This window comes from Salvia splendens, chromosome 10, assembly GCF_004379255.2.
Source record: "Salvia splendens isolate huo1 chromosome 10, SspV2, whole genome shotgun sequence".
Taxonomy (NCBI): domain Eukaryota; kingdom Viridiplantae; phylum Streptophyta; class Magnoliopsida; order Lamiales; family Lamiaceae; genus Salvia; species Salvia splendens.
The window spans coordinates 2,083,590-2,098,558 of NC_056041.1; the positions used below are offsets into that span (position 1 = coordinate 2,083,590).

The 14,969-nt window shown below is 37.0% G+C and overlaps 2 protein-coding genes across 6 annotated transcripts; one reads left to right on the forward strand and one right to left on the reverse strand.

The window, feature by feature from the left end:
* Positions 1-2,290: 2,290 nt before the first annotated feature.
* On the reverse strand, positions 2,291-8,003 carry LOC121752457. Of its 5 annotated transcripts, XM_042147542.1 has the most exons (8): positions 7,036-8,003; positions 4,779-5,540; positions 3,830-3,882; positions 3,500-3,663; positions 3,231-3,382; positions 2,853-2,963; positions 2,683-2,762; positions 2,291-2,603 (listed from the first exon to the last, which is right to left on the reverse strand). In XM_042147542.1, exons 1-8 carry the CDS (start codon positions 7,784-7,786, stop codon positions 2,445-2,447), a joined length of 2,232 nt encoding a protein of 743 aa, XP_042003476.1. In that variant the 5' UTR covers positions 7,787-8,003; the 3' UTR covers positions 2,291-2,444. The 5 variants fall into 5 exon arrangements, with proteins under 5 accessions (XP_042003476.1, XP_042003477.1, XP_042003478.1 ...); XM_042147543.1 differs by having other exon boundaries at positions 2,291-2,762; XM_042147544.1 differs by having other exon boundaries at positions 2,683-2,963; positions 4,779-5,309; positions 7,036-8,002.
* Positions 8,004-10,756: 2,753 nt separating this feature from the next.
* Positions 10,757-14,881, forward strand: LOC121751722 (far upstream element-binding protein 1-like). Its single transcript, XM_042146519.1, has 6 exons — positions 10,757-11,158; positions 11,601-11,887; positions 12,090-12,182; positions 12,255-12,326; positions 12,448-12,564; positions 13,736-14,881. Exons 1-6 carry the CDS (start codon positions 10,870-10,872, stop codon positions 14,675-14,677), a joined length of 1,800 nt encoding a protein of 599 aa, XP_042002453.1. The 5' UTR covers positions 10,757-10,869; the 3' UTR covers positions 14,678-14,881.
* Positions 14,882-14,969: the final 88 nt, after the last annotated feature.

Sequence of the window (14,969 nt, forward strand, 5' to 3'; positions counted from 1 at the left end):
CAAGGGCGTGCAAGGGAAGAGCATAAATCATTTTCATTCAACTTTTTAGCCTATTTTATATCAGAAACAACCACCTTACCAACCAAAGACTTTTTGGTTGAGCACTAATATTAATTAGGACTAATTAGTTCTAATAATTTTGTGTTATAAAATACTTACTAGATCATTCCTCAATCACGACTAATTAGTGTGTATTTTCCGTTATCGGATGACTATTATAATACTAATAATTTTAATAATTAATAATAGTAATAATAATTAGCTTCTCTGATAACTTAGTTGATATGAAGTGACAAATTCTTAATGGAAATGGATATAAATTCCACGAAATACTTTTTTTAAATGCCCAAAATAAAGACTCGTGAACGAAACTATTATTTCTACTTACAAGTATTTTTTTTTACCTGATATTCAACTTTTACAAAATAATGAGTTCTTATAACTTTTTCCTTCATCACTTTTATCATGTGATGGGACAAATAATGTATAACTAGATTTCAGATTTGACTCATTAAATATATGATGATAATCAATATAAATGATAATTTTGGGTTGGTGTCGGTGGATCTATGCTCAGTACTATTACTACATTATTTTTTTTATAAACTATTGAATTATTAAAATCTAGAATAATGACGTAATTAAACTTATTCTTGGTCTCGTAAAGGCCTCAACTTTCAAAATTAATGAAATATTGAAAGACTAGATAAATATTGAAGTTATTTCATACTATTAGCTTTCGTTCTAGTGTTACATCATAGTACAAATTTTGTATCTCGTCCTAATCTCGTTGAAGTATTTGATAATTTGATTTCATATCTCATTATTATTTATATACTTATCAATGTAGTTTATTTTAACTGATAACACATAACTCGCCTTTAATTTTGACAGATACGAGTACTGTGTGTATCAATAACTGATACTGACTAATTAATGTAGTACTACTAGTATTTATATTCTCTCGCTATATTTATGTACTATACTATATTATTCCTTCGTGTCCATAAAAATTCGTCTCATTTTATCATTATAGGGTGTCCACAAAAAATAGTCTTATTTCTAAAATAGTCCCACTTTTTTTCCCTTATCTTTTATTTTATCCACTTTTTTTTCTTCCCTTTCTTACTTTACCAATTCCTATTAAAACATACAAGGTCCATAAATGAGACTATTTTATATGGAGGGAGGGAGTAGTATTTGATTAGCATGTGTACCATTTTTTCATAACAAATGCATTATTTTTTGTTTTTTCAGAGGTAAAAAATGAACCATACAGTGAAAAAGACGTACACGACCATTTCCCATAACTATTACTCCCTCCGTCCCGCTTTAGTACTCCCAGTCACTTTTAAGCACTCATTTGTAAAAATGATAGGTAAAGTAAGAAAGAGAATAATATGGAGAAAAACTATGTTATTCTCTCTCGTAGTTTACCATTTCTCCACTTTAACTATTTCTTATCATTTTTATAAAATGAATGCTCAAAAGTGACTGAGACTGCTAAAGCGGGATGGAGGAAGTACTAGTACTCACTAAACTCAACTTCATGCAATCACACACAAACAAAATTCCACATACAACTAACTCAATTTGCTTATTCAAATCTAGTTTATCCATTTCATTGTATTAAAACTTCCATCGTGTTTCTAGGACTCAAAACTTCAAAACCAAATCCTTAAATTTCCCAATCTTTGAGTTAAAGAGTGATGTAAAGGGCTAGAATGGTGTAGTAATATAAAAAACGTAAACTGTACCTACATCCATAAACTTTTATAAATTCAAATTTTCCATTCCAATTTTAAAATCTATCCATATATTACTAAGATAGATTTGTTTTGATTCTGCAATCAATCAAGATTTCGCACTTATATAGTAGTATATAACTTGATGATTTATTTGCATAACTCTGTCGGACATCAATCAAATGACTTAATATAAACCAAAATCTGGAATGGTTGCAAAATTAAAACAAATACTACATACAGTAGTTTAGTAATTTAAATGCGAATTTTAAAGAGAATATGTAAAACTATAAATTGACAAAGTATAAAGCAATGAATATAATCAAGATTGAATGAGTGCACACAAAAAGAGGTGGGTGTGATTTCACGATCCAAGGCCACATCTCTCTCTTTCACTCTCAAGCTTTTAATAACACATACATGCACAAATGAGTGTGCTTTTTTTCAAACAGAAAATGAGAAAGAAGTAGAAGCACAGAAATTGATCATCAAACAGAAACCTAAGCAACTCTTACACATAATCACAATAATAAAGAAAAACAAAGTAGAAAATAAAAATGATAAAACTCAACATAGATAGAGCAAAACATGAAATCCCACAAAGTGCAAGAGAAATTAAGCAGGTTTCATATGGCATAGCATCATGTCAAGTTTCATGTGTTTTTTGAAGTACACAAAGTAATATAGGCATGGTCCTTGTCATTGCAATGACTGTATTTTCACATCACCTGAGAAAGAAGAGGCCGACACTTGGATTGCAACGAACAAGGCCAAATCCACCATCCTGCACGGAAACTCATCCTGCGAGGTCCATGTCATCATCGGAGGCAATGTTCTCAACCAAGACGCCGCCGCTATCTGGTCCACCACCACCGGATAAAGATAAGAAATTGTTCCTAACAGCACTTCCAAGATGATCGAGCTTGACCTGCTTCACCTGTTGTTTGCGTGAACCACTCAGAGCCTCTTTGCGCTTTCTGCCACTGCCCTTTTTCGCGCTTGCCAGGCAAAGCCCCCCTAGAGCACCGTTGTCAGGCTCATTGCCCATTTCTCTGTCCTCACTTTCACCACTCGTGTGGAGATCAATGATAGGCACATTGAGATTACCTGTACGGAGTGTGAGTTCAGGTGGCCCACTCTCCACTGCCTTTGCATAGAGCTTTGCCATGCTATGATCAAATATATCAATCCCCTGAGCATTAAGGACCAATAGCCACTCTGCACATAGTAACTTTCTGTTATACATCAAATATAAGAGTAGTTGAAATATTGCAAGAACTTCCTAGAACTAAAAAAATTATGCTGGTAGCTTCAATTTGTTTTTCAGTTTAACTGACCAAAGAGATTCCCCATTTTATTCTAAGTGAGACTGAAATTTTCACTTTGTACTCGATAATGAGCTCCAAATGTTAAAATTACCAACGATAAACCTCGGAAAGCTGAAGCTGAAGTACAACAAGGAGTATAAGAGATGAGATGACTCACGGATTAGAGCTCTGGGATTGGTGACGTCGGGTATGGTATTAAAGTAAAAAATTCTAGCTTGATTACAGACCCACTTTATTAACTCAGCCACCAATTGACATTCTTTGAAAGCATTAAGGTAAGAAATGGCCCGAGGTTGATCTCCTGCAGCCCTGTCCACAGCAAAATTCGCATACTCATTTTCAGATATCATTTATCAGCAATAAGATACTATTACTGTACGTGGTTAGATACTATGTTGAGTATTGGACAAAAGCACTGGTCAGTACCTAGCAAACTCAATGGCGCGGTCAGCAGCCAACACCCATGCTAGTGCCAACTTCTTCAATTGACTGACAGATGACTGGACCCACCTCCCGGAATGAAATGAATAGTCGACCAAAATAACAGCATCATATAACACTTTATGTAGAAGAACTCCATCTACATTGCTCTGCAGCAATTATAGAATTAGTTTCACCGAATAGAGAGATTTTATGCTAGTTCTTTACTGCCTAGCTATTTATCCTGAAACAAAATCAAAGAGGCTATTTCTCTTGAATGATTGTACATGTACAGTTGATGCAAGTTCTAATAGTTGAAATAATGCATAGAAGTACCATTGAGGCTACAATAGGCAAGGTGGGTCCTGATAGCATCTTGAGGAGCATATCTGGTGAGGAGCAACACTCTTGTCAGATAGCAAATCAGAGTAAATTTGTCCAAACATGACAAGGACTGCTGTTATGACAGGAATATTGACAGATTTATATGAATGTGTAATTTGACATTTTGCAAGCATGTTTAGAAATCCAATCCTTCAAAATAATCAAGAGATTAGAATCGCGTTTGGGTTGCCTGCTGATGCAGAAGAGTAATAACAGAACTGGAAGCTACCACACTGAAGCACTCATTTTTTATTTTGTCCAGAAGCATAAAGTATTGCACAAATAATATGCTAGTAAATGAATCATGTCTATATGGCTTCGGACACTATCTTCAAGCATCATTAAGATTGATTTTCTAAATTAAGCTATCACTTTATGGTTAAGTCTTTATGAAAATCTTCATTATGAAAGAAGCAGAGAGACTGTAAATTATAGGTCAAGCTATTGCACTGATACTAAAACATAGTAAATCTCCGGATCTTAAATGATAAATAGGTCAAGCTATTGCATTGAGACTTGTTATCAAGAAGTAAAAAATAAGTGCACCCAGGACCAGAAACATAGTAAATCTCCAGATCTTAAATGATACTCCACCTCGATCCAAATATTTCCATTCTCAGACACTAAATCTGAAGAAATGGTAAGAATCTGCAAAAGTTATGCAAATATCATGACAATGATGCACATCCAATCACCAAAAACCAGCTTAAATATCTACAAACACGCAAAATGTGTGTCCTGTGAAATTCAAGAAAAGTGCAACTGTGCAAGGGACATGAACTGAGCAGGAAAGGAAAGGGTTACCATCTAAACAAACTGAAACTAAAGGCATCTAAGCTTTGACTTCAAAAATTCGATAAAAAAGCAATATGAAGTACGCTGAGACGCTTTTAAGTCTCACCTAGAAAATAGAAATTCTGAAACCCCTTTATTGTCTGAATAGCCACATTCAGCATATTTTTCTGCAAGTCTTCTCTATCAATTGCAGGAGAGATTTTCAGAAGCAACCTCAACAATAGAGTCTCATTCATGACAACCCCAGCGAGGTAACCCAAGTAGACAGCAACTTCCGGTTGAGAATCATTATCCAAAGTAGGAAAGAAAAATTCCCAACTGTTGATTTTGTCACAATCCCTGGCTGGATCCACCATCCATACCCTTACTAAATCCATTATATAACCCCCTAAATATTCTGACTCCTGACCTCCTTCTTCTGTATACTGAGAACAACAAATGCTAATGTAATTTACCATTCCCTCTACAGTAATCCCAATCTCTTCTCTGAGGGATGGATCCCTGGCCGAAAAATTAAGCTCTAGGTGATACAGAAGATAAGCAATAGGAGCAATCACAGCAACCTTCCTTAATGCGGTGAATAAACTTGAGGATTCATTTACTAGTTCAAGCAAGTCCTCAGCAACCAATAATATCCCTGGGGGCGGCAGACTGCTTGATTTATAGGCGTGAAATACAACAGCACCATAAAATAACACAATATCAAGAGGCGGATCCTTTAACTTCTCAATCAATCCACGATACAGTGATACCAAACCAGAGAGATTTGATACCATTTTGGGACACTCAACTAAGAAATTGTGAATTGAACGTTTGAGTAAATCATCACGAGCTGTCCCTCGGCTTTGATAATCCATCAGATTCAAGACTGGTGCATTCATGTTCAGTGTGGGTGTTTTAGGCCTGTTCTAATCAGAATGAACGATGGCTCGAAAAAAATTTGTGCGAAAGCCGGCGTGTAGGGTTTGCCTTGTTTTTATTGAAGACCTAACCTTTCCCATAGGCGATAACAAAGTAAATTCTGGAAGCCGGTTTCATTAAAGTTCACTTAATCTTTAAAAACGCCATTAATACGAAGATAATCTGGAATCCCACTTAAATTTCCGAAACCACTGAGAATTGAGTAATTGGAATGTAGCATTAAATGCAGCAGTCTAGAAAGCAAATGATAAAACTAGATATTGGCAGTTTTGGAAACACAAATACTAGCACATCCGGTGTCAAACATAAGTAAGCAAAATTATTTGCTACAAGAATGGTTAATGATTACACTTGCCTAGTTTTCTATATATGTCACCATGGTAGGAAGTAACAGTTTCAGCTGATTAGACACATAACAAGTCTATTCTTTTTACTCATTGTGTTATAGTGCTATGATTTAGTTAGACCAATTGTTGATTCAGCTCCATTGAGAATCAACATACAGGACACAAAATTCCACAGATTAACATGTCATCATTTAGATGCATTTTAATCAACGACCCATACTTGACAGTGTGATTGAACATTGTGGGAGTTGGGGTTCGAATCACTTAGCTTATAGTTACCAACAAGTCAGAACATTTTGACATTTATCTTTGCATTGTATTTGCTCTGTAATCATTACTCTGTGATGCCAAGTGGATGTTTTATTTACAATTTTTTTGCTGCCAGCTCTGAAATTTAATAAGCTCTACATAGGCTTACTAATCAAGGGCATATCAACAATTTTTTCTCTTTATATTGAAGTAGGTTACCATTCCTATCTACAGGTCACAACATTAAAGATAGCATCCCTCACTTTACATAATTCCCTGGTTTGTTCCTAACTTCCACATGAAAAAACAGGATTATATGTGGAGTTTCCATGGAATTCCAAGCTTGGTTCACACACAAAATCTATTCCTATAAATTTTCAAGGCTGGTTTAACATATCAAGATTCAGCCTACAAAGTATGTCTAACACCCCATTCTGAATGGTCTTTCGGACAATGTGGAGTTCTTTTTTTGGGACTTCACTTGAATGGATGCTAAACACGCATTTATAACAAACACTGGAAATACTTATAAGCACTTCTTAACACTAAAAACTCCTATTCTTGCTTGGCCAGGTGAAAGGCTGCTATACCAAAAACTCCAAGGCTTACTTATCAGAGACACCATCAAGATGCCAAAAATGAATGGAGTATTTGTTAAATATTAAAGGCAGTTGCACTTATAGAAAAGTAAAAACTGTCCAATACCAATAGTGCACCTTAAAGAGTTAAATATATATACTGCAAGAAGAGCGATATCCATGTTATGATCTAATACTATAGCTTGAGAAGTTTATCTGCTGCTCATATAGTGGTACGCATATAGTGGTAAATAAGAAGAATTATCACCTAAAAAGTAGATGTTCCGGAACCCCTTGATTGTTTGAACAGCTTGGTCTCGTGTATTCTTCAGGATATCCTCTCTACACACCCCGGAACTAAAACTCATGTAAAGCCTTAGAAAGAACACTTCCAACAGAACGATCCCCACGAGCTCCCGCATCCCACAACCAGCATTCATCCTCTTCCAAGTTCCGTCACTCAAAAGAGGGAAGAACATCCTCAAAGTTTCGCCAAAGTTGCAACTCCCCCCACCTCGATCAGTAGTCCAAACACAGACCAAATCCTCGAAACACACTACAGCATTATCACACTCTGCATCCTCACTCCCGTAATTGTAAACCCCAGCAGATACCATCACGTGGGAAACCAAATTCTCCACCAATTTCCCAACCTCAATCCTCTCGTGCGGCTCGATCGCCCTAGTATCACACACAATACTGTACAAATCATATACAACAGGGGCCAACAGCGCAATCTTCTTCGACGCGCTACTCAAATTAGAGCACCGAATGAATAATCTCAACAAATCCTTAGCTATCAGCACCCTAGAGGAGGGACTGTTCCGCTTCGCGGTGTGAAATGTGACTGCGGCGTAGAACCAAGTGATTTCGAGTGGGGGGTCGAGCATTGTCTGGATCAAACGGAAGAAAATGGACTCGAAAGAGGAGAAATCCGAGCTGCCGGTGTGGTATGAAGTTAAGAAGTGCTTGATCGATTCTCTCAACATGGAATCCTGATTTTGTTTCTGAGAGTTCATAGTGGCGGGAATTTGCAGGCCAATGTACACATTAAACGTAAAATTCCGGGAATTGCGTGTGAGAATTCAAATTAGGAAATTGGAACTGATGATTTAGGAGGGGTTTATGCTTGAAAGAGAGTGTTAAACTTAAAACCCTAGATAAAGAGAGGGAAGGAATTTGGGGTTTCCGTATCAACGGAACATTTTTTTGAATTTGTTTGGGCAGTAGAATTTTGAACGGATTTCTATGTGATGTGAAGAATAAGCTAAAAACTAGTGGTACTACTAATTTCCAAAGGTTGAAAAGATAAATAAATTACACTTGTGCCAAAATAAAATTGATAGTAGTAAGGTCGTCTACAACGCGGCCGTGTTTGTGGGCGTGTGGAGCACCGGAATCATGGTTGCAGTGCAAGATACAAGTGATGCATTGCGTTATGGCCATGTTTGGTTGACAGGAAAATAAAATTGACAAGGAAAATGATCCATGGAAAAACGATTCCTAATGACTTTACTTTCCTTTTCCAATGGAAAGTATCAAGATTTTAAATTTATACTATTTGATTTAAGCACCAAACTAAAAATATCCTCCTACTTATTACTATTTTTATTTATAAAAAATACTAATATGATTTTTTTAATAAATTATTAATTACAAATGATAATAATTATATTATTATACTCTCTCCGTCTCAAGTTACTCGAGTCGTATTTCATTTTTAATTGTCTCAAGTTACTTGAGTCATTTGTTTTTTTGGCTAAAAACAAAACATTTAATCTCACATACTTTATTCTTTCTTTTACTTTACTCTCTCTTCTTTCTCTTACTTTATTCTTTCATCTACTTTATTTAACTCCACTAAACATAATTTTCTTAAATTTCGTGCCGAAAAGAAATGCCTCGAGTAACGTGAGACGGAATGAGTATTTATTATTAGTTTAACTATGGACTATCTATCATAATATATAATAATATAATTGAAATTATAGTTACATTGAGTATTAACATAAATGATTGTAATAATAAATATAATTATTATAATTATAATATTTATGAATAATATAATTGAATAAATTTATAATCTGAAATTTCACTACGAATTTATTGATTAATTATTAATTTATAAAATAATAACTATTAATTATTATTAGTTATATTTTTATGATTTAATAATATTAATTATTATTATTATTATCATTACAATTATATATAAATATTATAATAATATAGTTATAATTAGGATAATTTTAATTATAGTTATTTATTATACCGAAATTAAGTATATTTATAATTTTATATCATTTTTAATACATTGTAGTTAATAATAATAATAATAATAATAATAATAATAATAATAATAATAAAACTATACTTATGTTGCATTAAATATGTAAGAATTATGAAACTGGGAAAATGATACATAAGAAAAGTTATGATTCAGAATCCTGTAAAGTAGTATTGACTTTTCTTGTTCTTGAGATTCTGATTACTTTCCCAATTTGATTAAAAACTGAAACAAACACAAAAAATTAAAATTTAAGGAATCAGTTTACTTTCCCAGATAGAATCATGGCAACCAAACATGACATATGGGTTAAGTTTGTTATAGCCCATCGTCATTAGCACATGAATGGTTTGAAAGTTAGCACACCGGTGATTTCCACGTGTGATTCGTACACACCGGTGGTCCGAGCATGGCAATGGGTTGTGTGTTGTTGGGAATTCCTTTTGAGCTTTTGTTTCATTGAGATTTTTGTTAGGAATGTTGACAGACTCATTAATTTGATATTGTTCACTCTGAGTCAAGTCAATCCTCATGAATTTATTTTTGGGCCACTTCCAAAAGGCCTTATATTGATTGGAGTTGAACATCACATGTATAATGCTTCCAACTTTCAAGTGGACAAATCTGGAACGCAGTCAATACATCAAGTCATTCCGGACCGACTCGAACATGTGTCGTTCGGGCCACGGCCCCTGAGTCATCCAGGGTCGACTCTAACCCCAGTCTTTCAAGGCCCGACCGCCCCACTAGACGTGACTCACAACTACCCGAGCTTTGATACCATTTGATAGGACTGTCGACTGCACATTAATTTGATATTGTCTGTTTTGAGCCTCGCGTGAATTTGTTTTTGGGTTACTGCCAAAACGCATCAAAATAATTGAATCGTACGACATTTATAGTATAGGAGTGTTTTCCAACTACTCTCACTCATTCGACTCGATTTGATGCAAGATGAGTTTGTAACCCAACAAACCTCCCCTCAAACCGAGACCACATTGGGAGCATAATCGACATATCGAGACATTATGGGCGCAACTCGAACTTAAGTCATCATGGGCTCATCTACAACATGGTTTATCCAGGGCCCGACCCAAGCCACCTCGACTCTAATACCACTTGTTAGGACCGTCGATCATGACAAATTTATTTTGGATCGCTCCCAAAAGACCTCAGACCTATTGAGATTGACTAGTACGTACTACTTCAAACTTCCTTCACGCATGTAGGATGGATTTATAACTCAACGACTTTAACATGATTTTACAAGACTATGAACTTCATCATGATAAAAGCTAGACTCCAAACATAGGTTTGAAAGCAATTTTTTTGTATAGCTACTAATTCAATACAACTTTTTTATATCGTTAATATCATAATAGTCTTGCTGAAAAATATAACTAGCATTGATAACATGATATTTTGTTAAATTTTCTCAATAATTTTTATAAACAATTTTCTAATTTTTTTTACTATTTTCAGTAAGGATTCATATTCTACTAAATTTTGTCATCCATTTTTTATTATAATCTTTTAAAATCAATCATAGTGAAACTTTTATTAGCAAAATAGGAGAGAATTAAAGTTAGGAAATATACTACTCCAGTAGTAGTAAAGAAGAAATTTGTGGGGGGAGCATATAAATTTTGACCGCATTTGTCTGAATTTAATTCATCATACACTATAAATAAATTTGACTCCACGTCATTCATAATTCTCTCTCACCCACCCAATCTAGGGTTTTTACATCTCTCCATTTCCCCCCCTCTTCTTCTCTCTAACCCGCGCCCCAATCTCCAGAATTTCCCGGCAGAAATGGCAGATGAGGCGGTGTACGCTGCAGGAGGCGAAACGAACAAGCGCAAGTATGAGGATTCGCCGCCACCCGTGGGGCGCAGGTCGACGGGGTTCTCGTCGCCGCCCGATTCCGCCGCTCCTCCGCCTTCGTACAACAACGTTCCGCCGCCAATGAACGAGATCGAGCTGGCTAAACAGAAGGTGCAGGAGATCGCTGCGAGGCTTTTGAACAACGCCGATCCCTCGAAGAGAGCGAGAGTTGAGAACGGAGCTGGCGCTGGTGGTGGATATGACGCTGTTGATACAGGTTTGGATTTCTCTTGGATTAAGCTTATACATCATGTTTTGTGTTTATGTCTCTCACATTCTGTTCAATCCAGCTCTATTTACTCTCGTGAAGTGTGTGTGTGTGTGTGTGTATTTGGTGGTGGTAGTGTACGAAATGCTGATGATCACTCAGTTTGATCGAGCTTACAGTGCCAGAAAATCATAGTTATGTATGTTAATTACCGAGTTCCGAAATATTTGATGGCATTGTTGCAACATTAGTTGAGTTTATAGCAGTGATATTAGTCGTCCTCTTTTACTTGTATGTTTTTGCTAATTCATGGGCGTTACTCGTGATTTTATATCACTACTTGTCTTCAACATGTATCCTTGCAAAATATTACTATAAATGTGTAGTTGTTGATTGAGATTTTCTCAATGGATGAATGATGGGCCAAATTTGTTATATTCTTTGGTTTTAGGTGTTAGCCACAAGCATCCAGGCTTAGGTCTTGGTGGTCCAGCACAAAGTGCTTATGGTCACCCTGGTCCGAGCAAGAAAATTGATATTCCAAATGGAAGGGTTGGTGTGATAATTGGCAAAGGTGGCGAGACTATCAAGTACCTCCAACAACAGTCAGGAGCTAAGATTCAGATCACCAGAGATATGGATGCAGACCCTAACTCTACCTCAAGAGCAGTTGAGCTCATGGGAACTCCGGATCAGATAGCCAAAGCAGAGCAATTGATCAATGATGTTCTTTCTGAGGTACACTGCATGTTAGAAAGCTTTTCTATGTGTTTTTGCACTTCTGTACCCAAGGATGAATATTTGGACACCCACATGTTGATATTAAATTCGTTCCAATGGTCAGCTCTGTGGTTGTGAAAGTTTGAGAAAGCTAAGTGCCCTTCATCAATGTTTTCTATGTCAATTCTTTGTATTAATTGTCTGCATTTCTCTGGAACAGGCGGATGCAGGTGGTTCTGGCATAGTTTCCCGGCGGTTGACTGGGCCGCAATCTGGGGCTGAGCGATTTGTTATGATGATCGCTAATAATAAAGTATGCTAGATGCTACCTATTGGGTCTTATGGTTATAGCTCACAGTTTCCTTAACAATGGATATATTTTCAGGTGGGACTTGTTATCGGTAAAGGAGGTGAAACTATAAAAAGTATGCAAGCAACAACTGGGGCTCGTATCCAGGTACGATAGCCTGAACTATTTTACAAATGCATTATTCTGATAATTTCTCTTGGTTTTCATGAAAACTTTGGCTTGCTGTTGAATTCATTATAATTGAAAGATACTTACTCATATGCTACAGGTTATACCTTTGCATCTGCCCCCAGGTGATATGTCTAAGGAGAGGACTGTGCAGATTGATGGAACTAGTGAACAAATTGAAGCTGCAAAACAGATGGTTGAAGAAGTCACCAGTGAGGTTTGTTCAATGGTTGCCATTTATATGTGCTTTAATGTATGGAAAAGATCTTTTTATATGTCCATATGCCACAGATCTTTGGTTTATGCTTGTGCATTAACATCTCACGATTCTCACCCACACTCGTTATGTTTAATATCATACCATGTTGATTTTTGTGTGTGATTGTTTTGTTGTGTTTGTTGAGATTTAATTTTCTTGGTTATATCATTGAGTTAAACCATGTTGTCAATTCACAATTATTTGAACTCTTATATTTATTTCTCTGTCATTGTGTTCCTAATGAAGGTACTTTTACCGTACTATTAATTTCATTATCAATAAAAAAATTTGAAATGTATCCGACTAGTAAGCAGCAGTGAGTAGTCCTGTAATTCTCTCCAGCCTCCGCTTATATTTCTGGTCATATCTCTAGCTGAATATATTTGAGATAAATTGCAATATCTTCTGCCTGCCTTCCCTATTTTGCCAATTTTGGATATAGAGACTTGCAGATCCTTTTGGCCATGTCAAAATGAATCTTGGATTGCGGAATTCAGCTTTTGCTGCTCTTCATTCCGCAAGGAAGAACTCCGTGGTACATGTTCCATGTTTTTATTATAGTGTGGGACGTAGTTAATGAGGTAATGTTGAAATAGTGTTACCATATATCTTGCTAGTTCTCCTATCTTGGTTCTGTACAAGTTTTTGATTAAAACCTTCGAGTCGAGGCATTTATATTGAATAAAACAATATTCTTAGCTTTATGAATGTATTTCTGTACTGAATATTGAATAACACGGATTATCCCATGTTATTTAGATAAAGATTTCCTTGTATATACTGGATTTTCCTATGCACCTGTAGTCCTCTTCTGCTATAGATGCATAGTATCTGCTATTTTTGTTGTACCCATTCACTTCGAATAGGGAGAGGATGGGCTTCTGCAGGAGTTTTCCAATAATACGACTCAACAAGTACGGTATGCAGGTGTCTAATCTTTGTCTTCGTGCAATTCTCTATGAGTGTAGGAGTTATATATGTTACTTGTTGGATCATATATAAAGTTGATACATTACTTGATTCCTCTGCTTAGCTTTTTGTGTTATACGTTCTTTCTTATCCAATATATTCTTGCTAGTCGATGCAACAATCTGTTCTAGGTTCATTTGGCAATAACAATTTTGTGCAGAACCGCATGAGAGGTCAGTCAATGTCTGGAGGATATTCTCAGCAAGGTTATCAAGCTAGGCCACCTACTAACTGGGCACAGCCGGGCCAACCTGCTCAACAACCCGGTTATGGCTATGTCCAACCTGGTGCATACCCTGGTCCACCACAATACGGCATGACTCAACCAGCCTACTCCGGTTATCCTCCTCAACCTGCATCTGGTGGGTACAGAGCCAGCTGGGATCAATCATCAACTGCTCCTCAAAATCAAGGTGGCTACGATTATTACAACCAGCAACAACAAGCTCCGCCTGCTGCTCCGACTGATGCTTCGGGCTACGGTTACAGTCAGGCCGCCTACAGTCAAGGCCAAGGCGGCTATGGCCAAGATGGTTATGGTGGTTATCATGCTCAATCCGGTTACGGCCAGCAACAACAGAATCCTAGTGCTGGGTATGATCAACAGCAGCAAGGCTACAACTCTGCCTATCCAGCACCCGATGGTCACACTCCTGCATATGGATCACAAGGAGACCCCAACCAAGCACCTGCATCTGCGCAGTCATACAGTCAAGCTCCCAGCCAGCCTGGCTACGAGGGCGGGTACGGAACCCAGCCACCCTATGGAAATTACGCGACACCTCAGTCTCAAAAACCAGGAAGTCAGCCTGCTGCCGCCTATGCACAGCCTCAGCAATCACCTAGTGCGCAAGGTGGTGCGTATACTCAGCCTGGCTATTCTCATTCTCAGCCCCCACCTGCCCAGGCTAGCTATGCTCATGCTGATTCCGGTGCTCAGAGACCTCCATCGTCCGGTTACCCAGCAGCAGCAGCAGCAGCAGCCCAACCTGGCTATGGCCAACAGCAGCCCCCGCAATACAGTGGTGGTCCCTATGGTGCCACCTCACCTCAAGCTGCAGCCCAATCCACTGGGGCTGCCAAAGCATCGCCCCCTAGCTGATGAGTCGAGTGGAAACCGTGGTGCTCGTATTACTGTTGTTTGTCATGCTCGTATGATTGTTCTAACTAGGATTCTAGTGTACGACATGGTTTCATGTTTTTGTTACAGACTTAATGGTTTCTTGTTTTTGTTACAGACTTAATGGTTTCTTGTTTTTGTTACTGACTTGCAACAACTGGAAATTGTAATCACTGGATTCAAATTTCTCGTGGCATTTTATTTTCGAATATTTTTCTGTCTACAGTTGAATAGTAGACTTATTCTCATCCCTTAGTTTTCATTTAGCTTATTA

What these genes read in the sequence shown, in the direction of transcription:
- LOC121752457 (XM_042147540.1), bottom strand. Translation starts at nt 7,786, where the DNA reads ATGAACTCTCAGAAACAAAATCAGGATTCCATGTTGAGAGAATCGATC. An exon ending in CGCGCCATTGAGTTTGCTAG is followed by an intron (nt 3,383 to 3,499) that starts GTACTGACCAGT and finishes TGCTGTGGACAG; the next exon opens with GGCTGCAGGAGATCAACCTC. An exon ending in CAATCCCAGAGCTCTAATCC is followed by an intron (nt 2,964 to 3,230) that starts GTGAGTCATCTC and finishes TACTATGTGCAG; the next exon opens with AGTGGCTATTGGTCCTTAAT.
- LOC121751722 (XM_042146519.1), top strand. Translation starts at nt 10,870, where the DNA reads ATGGCAGATGAGGCGGTGTACGCTGCAGGAGGCGAAACGAACAAGCGC. An exon ending in ATATGACGCTGTTGATACAG is followed by an intron (nt 11,159 to 11,600) that starts GTTTGGATTTCT and finishes CTTTGGTTTTAG; the next exon opens with GTGTTAGCCACAAGCATCCA. An exon ending in CAACTGGGGCTCGTATCCAG is followed by an intron (nt 12,327 to 12,447) that starts GTACGATAGCCT and finishes CATATGCTACAG; the next exon opens with GTTATACCTTTGCATCTGCC.